This window comes from Cyprinodon variegatus, unplaced genomic scaffold (genome assembly GCF_000732505.1).
Source record: "Cyprinodon variegatus isolate N-32 unplaced genomic scaffold, C_variegatus-1.0 Scaffold704, whole genome shotgun sequence".
Lineage (NCBI taxonomy): Eukaryota > Metazoa > Chordata > Actinopteri > Cyprinodontiformes > Cyprinodontidae > Cyprinodon > Cyprinodon variegatus.
This window is the reverse complement of record NW_015151157.1, coordinates 192883-199627: the sequence shown is the minus strand read 5'-3', so window position 1 is coordinate 199627 and position 6745 is coordinate 192883. Positions and strand designations below refer to the sequence as shown.

General features: G+C 39.1%; 1 protein-coding gene across 1 annotated transcript in view; it reads left to right on the top strand.

Annotated features, from left to right (window-relative positions):
- The window catches only part of clmn (calmin (calponin-like, transmembrane)), a 36776-nt gene that overhangs the window by 15687 nt on the left and 14344 nt on the right, over window positions 1-6745 (top strand). Inside the window, exon 2 of the mRNA XM_015394698.1 lies at window positions 4738-4799. Within this exon, the coding sequence (XP_015250184.1) occupies window positions 4738-4799 (62 nt within the window). The remainder of the gene's footprint in view (window positions 1-4737; window positions 4800-6745) is intronic.

Here is a 6745-nt window from a genome sequence, read left to right as displayed (position 1 = left end):
TTGCCGCCATGTGATTGGCTGCTTAGAAATGAAGTGTTAACGAGCAGTTGGACAGGTGTACCTAATAAAGTGGCCGGTGAGTGTATAGCAAAGATTCCTTATTCCCTGCTGTGAGATGGTTTCTCCTTATTTAGGAACTCCTGGTTTGCATCCATGAACAGCTTCCTTCCTTCCTTAATTAATGAGTGATTCCAAGTTTTTTTTTTTTTTTTTGTCTCTATCCCTGAGCACATTCTATACTCTCTACAGATAATTGATAATGAACATCATTTTAATTCCAAGTTCAGAACAGATATCTGAACGTATTGTTTTTTTCCTGCACAGGTTCTCCACTTTAAACAGAAGATCATTCAGATTCAGTCTCTGGACTATAAAACTCCCTGAAACCAAAGAAAACATGTATCTGACTGACTGCTTATATCATTAGTGCATTAGTGTAAAAAATGTGTCTATGGACAGCTAGAGATCAGGGCCTTAGTAGATGAATAGCGATTCATAGACTATAGAATGAAAAAAATCAACTACAACTAGCATCACTAAAAGTACTGTGTGGGTGTGATGATGGAAAGTAACGACCCGTGCATTCCTAATTTAGTCTTATAGCATGATTATTTCAGAGTGGCATCTTCTCTCTGAGTAGATGATGGAACTCAGTGGAACATGAGGAACAGATGGAGCGATGAAGACTCTCAGCCTCCCTGTGAACTGCGTTGTTACATAACTGTGAGGCGACGCAGCACTGCAGTGTTCAGGAACCCCCCCTCCTCCCCCCCACACCCCCACCGCCATCCTTCATGAATATTTTACCATCGCCGCAGCTCTTCCTGCGACTCCTGCATCCACATTCACACCTCCGCTCTGATCGTTTCTCAGCGCCGTCGCTCGTCATCTTTCATCTCTTTAGTCAGTGTTTGTCTCCGAGTGGGTGGAAGCCAGAAAGAAGTCGACTGCTCGGCTCTAATTGGCACCCCGAAGGAGAAACTCTGCGGCGCAGAGTCAGATTGTCCTCATGTAGGCAGGAATGAGGAGGAAGAGCCCTGTAATCAGAGACGTCAGAGTGAAACGTGGCTTTTAGAGACTGTAATCAGGGAGAAATCACACCTCAGTGCCACATAAACTGAAACCAGGAGGGATGGCTGTTTTTAAGGAGAGTTTGTGACCAGAATCAGATACTTAAAGATCTTTATAGGTTTAAAATTGTTAGGAAGACTCACAGTCAGACTCATTAAACAGTCTGTTAGGGAACAGCTGGTTGGATTTCTGGTGTTTAAATACAGAAACTAATTGTTCCTCACATTATGTAAAGATTTACTAATCTAAACTTGTCAATATCAAACTGTTAATGTGATTGATCGATGTTAAACTCCATGCTGTAAAGCTGCACCTGTTCCTGTCTGAGGGCTAATAAATAACTTCCTTTATTGGATCTGATAATACAAAGCAAACACACAGTGAGGTCTCTGTAAGCCCAGACATGTTTTTCAGTGTTGTTGCACCGGATGACGCTGCAGAGGTCCGAACCTGTGGCTTCTTTTTCTGCTCCTAATGATGTTCGACCTGCTCCCAGTTTAGCATCTCTCCATGCTGTTTTGCACTTTGTTTTAGTCTCTGTGTGCAGAGCTGTAAAAGCTCCCCTCCTGTTGTGCTTTAAAGAAATGTGCACTCTGATGTTTGCATGGCAAACAAATGAGCTGCAGCAGCTCTCAGGTTCAACCATCCCCCTTATCTGTGGGATGAAGCAGAAACATCACATGTTCCTGAGCAGGAATTACGTTTTATCTGACTGTCTGGTTTTAATAAATAACAACACACCCTGCTGTTGGACTGCGGCTCAGGTCACCTGTTGAACCTGTTAAAAGCTGCATTTCTTCTGCAAGCCTAAGTGGATCATTTCAGAATAAAAGTCATTTCTAATGTAGTTTCAACACACGATCTTTGAGGCTGGAAGTCGAAAGTATGACTTCATTATTTTACAAATAAAAATAATTTCCGGTAAAAAACCCTGAGGATCCCCCCTAGAAATTAAATCTTTATAAAATGAGAAATTACTCAACTTAATAAAAAGTAAATTTTCTTTTTAAACGGGGCAAACTGTGTCGTGGCAAGGCAAGGCAGGGCAGCTTTATTTGTATAGCACATTTCAGCAACAGGGCAATTCAATGTGCTTTACATAAAATCAGTAAAAAAAAAAAAAATAAAACACAGAAGAAACAGTTAAAAATAAAACACAAGAATAAAAATTACAGTGCGGTATAAGAGTGGTGTTCTATACCTATTTTACAACCTGCGTTGTCTGGAAGGAAAATATGCTTATTTTCCATAAATGTGGGGCAAAAACTGGAGTTGAATTCAGGCTAGATTAGCAGACTTTGAGCTAAAATATCTTATCTCCATATACAGGCTTATCTTTGAATGTTTCCACTGTTAGGAACTGTTGGAAAATGGTACAAAAATAGCTTTTTGGTTCCTCTGCTGTGAATGTGTTTTTTTAGAATGTTTTGGTTTCTGCAGGTCCTCCGGCATTATCCCAGTGTCTTTCCTGCAGCTCAAACAGATCACCAACTCAGACAGCTGGAAGCAGTGAACGTCTCATCACTGAACCTGTTCCTTGTTTCATTTGTCACTTTAGTCAGCCGCCCTCCGGCTCTGTCCTCGCTCCTCCATCACCTACCTTCCTGCTCTCTGCAGATTTGTCTCAGAACAGTACAGAAGATAATCTATTGCTCAGGATGTTTTTAACATCATCACTGCAGCTACAGCTCTCATTAGCTGTTGTGTGCGGGGGTTGAGTCATTGAGTCATATAAAAATGAACAGCTGACTGTGCTGCCATGGTAATGCGTCACAGCTCCTCCTATTACTTCCTGCTCTGTGCAGCATCAGGTTCCTCACCCTGACAGAGATTAAAAGGAAACATCCTGCAGCTCCCAGGATCCATAAACACTCATTTTACATCAAATCTCTAACTTAAACTCTGATTTTTCAGTTTCTCCTGAAGGGACTCTGTGGTTTTTCAAACTGGCCTGTTGCACTGATTCATCTTCAAAGAGATAAAAACGATGTCAGCTCTACTGAAATCCTACTAAGATGATAAGACGTACAGTGCTACTCTAAAGTAGATGGTAACATTCACTGTATAAAGTTACATTTTTTCTGTCTTTAAGTTTGACACAAAGTTCTCCTTTTTAAGTCAACTAGGATTACAAAACTTAGTTTTGTTTTTTTAGTGCCAGAATGATAAGATTACATTATTACATTTCTGGAAAGTTAGATGTTTAAATATTATGAAAATTTGCTAAAAATCTAACTTAAAAAAAGTCATATAGTAAGGCAAGGCAAGGCAAGGACAATTCATGAATTAGACATGAATTAGATGATAACATAGAAGAAAAATAAAAGCAGAATAAAAGTTAAAGCAAAGCAATTGGACCACAAAAAAGCAGAAAAAAAGAGTGTAAAAAAAACTTTGAAAAAAATTTGAACTGTAGATCGTTAGTCAAAGCTTTCTCAAAGCTTGCTGGAACTTTGGTACTTTCCTTTTGACAGAACTGGCAGAAATGAATCTGGCTTGTTGCCCATTTTGTTAATAAACAGTCCACATGTTCTCTATATAGTGGAATCAGGTCGTTGAGATGACTAATCCAAAACATTGAATAGAGTCTTTGTCCATTCAGACTCGTTTCTGTCCAAGTTTTGCTTCTTGGCTGATGTCTTTAGATGTTGCTTCAATGTTTCCCCATATTCGTCATTCCTCATGTTGCCATATATTTTGTGAAGTGCAGCCAGCAGAGAAACACTCACATCATTATGCTGCCTCCCCCATACGTAACGGTTGGGGTGTTGTTCTCCGTCACTGGCTTCCATCTTTTCCCCCAAATGTTGTAATCTCCATAATGACCAAACATTTCAGTTTTACCCTCCCAAACTTTTTTGCTTCTTTGTGCATTTGGAAACTATGATCTGTCATCTGCCGTAATCTGGCATCTAACTAAATGTCCTTTAGGCTAAAAAAAAAAAAAAAAAGTGTTGCATGTGTTTTAGATATTATATGTCTTTAGTGCTGATGTAAAATTTCCTCTCAGGGTTAACAGTTGGCAGTATTAAATGTGACAACCCACTGATGTGAAAATGCATTAATGCTTTTAGACCTTCAGCTGTTAAAAGCGTAGAAACCTTCAACTACTCTTGAAACATGAAATTAATATCCTCTTAAATGCTTCTCCTTTTAATGTGAATGTGACTTATTTATTGTCTGATTAATATATCTCAGAATTTTCTGCTGTTATTAATCAATGATGATTTTTTTCTCTCTGTTAGGATTAAAAATAAATGTTGCATCAGATCAGATTAAAGTTGAAGTGACATCAAAGAAAGCTAGATTTTATATCTGAAATAAAAACTATTTTCCAAAGATGTTTAGAGATGTTTATTGTGAATCCGTCAGATCGGTTTTATCTCCTAGGCATTTATTTGTGTGTGAGTTTGTAACAGGAACTTATAAATAGAAATCCACCAATATGTGCCTAACAGTGTTATATAAAGATAAACCCATCAGTGGAAACATCCTGTCTCCCAGTGATGCAGAGAAATTATTCAGTGCATGTTTTTCTAACAAAAAAAAAAAAATCTGCATAATGGAAATCTTTCCAGAAGTGACTGATTTATTATACTTCTTTTTAATGTTGAGATGTCTTTATTCCTTCAGCGGCATCTTATCCGCTTCCTGTTTGTGTTTCAGTGGAAAGGGAAGTGGTGCAGAAGAGGACCTTCACACGATGGATGAATCTGCACTTAGAGAAGGTCTGTTCAATTTCCTCTCTTTCCGCCTCAGAAGGAAGATTGAATTATTTCAAACTGTCCTAAAACTTGGTCTGAGAGCAGCAGCAGTAACAGCACCCCCACTCTGTGGAAGTGGGGACCCTCCGGCAGTCAGTATGGGAACCCGATCCTCCTCGAACTGCTGAAAGTCATCCTTTAATGCTGTGTCATCTGAAACTAGAGGCCTGCAGCCCATTTGTGTGTTATGGTCTGATAATTGAGAATGTGAATATGCAAACATGCAAATTGAGGTCAGAAGCGGTTTAGAAGCTACAGCACGAACGGCACCAACAGGACAGGAGAAGATTTTTACCTGCACAGGTCGGACGATCACAAAGCTTTTTGTTAATAAGTCCCAGAGAGGACAGCAGCCGGAAGGCAGAGGTGTTTCTATCTCACCCCTTCAGAGTTTCCACTTCTCAACCAGACCGAGAACTGAAATAAACAGAATACAGGTCAGATAGGGCCTTAGCATCAGGGTAAATAGTTTGTTACATTAGATTCAAAATTTTTTTTGCAAATAACTAACTCCAAGCTAACAGCTAAGTTACTAAGGAAAACATCCGTAAAACATTTCCATGTTTTCTTATCAACAGTATCTAAGGTTTTGTTTACACACAGAGCAACATGCGGACATTAACCAGATTAAATCTATTCCTGACGTCATTTAATGATGACAGACTTTATTAACTTGGGTAATGTCACATAATCATAATCAGTAATCTAATTATAGTAATAGATACAGATGCTAATATAATGTTGGCTCGATTAAACCTCCATTTTTCTGGAAACTTTTACTGCTAACACGGAATCAAATAGAGTCACAATAGAAGGTTGTATCTGACCCAGAGCTGAGAAATGATGCCTGGATGGAGGCAGATGGGAGCAGAGAGAGGGAATGTGGGCAGAGTTGTTCCTTAAATACGACAACATTGTCAGAATCCCTGGCTAAAGTGTTACTTCTGACAGACACTATCAATATAACCATGAGTTTTTGCTTTAATGAACTTATCTTAGAATTTCCCTAGCTGCTAGCTGCAGCTGTTACATTGAATCAGCATCTGCTGGTTCCTACTGTTAAAATGATAAGAATTGAACTTTATTGATCTCACATTAGAGAAATGTACCTCTGCATTTTAACCTACCCCCTTTGCATAACTTCTTCTTTGCTGTCGCCACATAGTTGTTCAGTTTTAAGAACTGCTGCAAAGTTAGACTCAGTGCAATTGTCAGAGTTTCCTTTGACTGTTTTATGATAATCGAAAGGCTCTGAGGAGCTCGGTCATTAGGAAGAGGCTGAGAGTAGAGCTGTTTCTCCTCCACGTAAAGAGGAGTTAGGTAAGGTGGCCCGAACATCTTTGGACGCCTTGTTCCAGGCATGTCCCATTGGGAGGAGGATCAGGGGTCGACGCAGGACTCGCTGGCTGGATGAACAGTGTCTCTCAGCTGGCCTGGAAGGACCTCGGGCCTCCCTTACCTCAGAGGTGTCTGAGGTGAGGGAAGTCTGGGAGTTTCTGCTGAGACTGCTGTTCCCGCCACCTGATAAAGCAAAAAATGATGACGGATGCAAGTATTTGGAATGTCCGTATAATTAGTCTGATCATTAGTTTGATTATATATTTTTTAATTCAAAACCAAAAATACTTTATTAATCCCAAAAGGGAAATTAAATAAAATCATTTTTTAATGAAAATTATTATATAATTTTGACCTGATGGTCTTGTAAATTATTCTTAGGTGACATTGGTTAAATGAATCAATTAGAAATTTAATCAGAACTTAAGAGCAGTCTTGAGGATTTTCTATGCAGCTCGGCTCACAGCCTTCATTACATTTTAAATTCTTTCCTTTCTTCCTTTTTTTATTAAGTTGTCCATTTAACTTGGATCACAGCGTCACAGAGCTGTGGAGCTTTAAACAGATTTTAA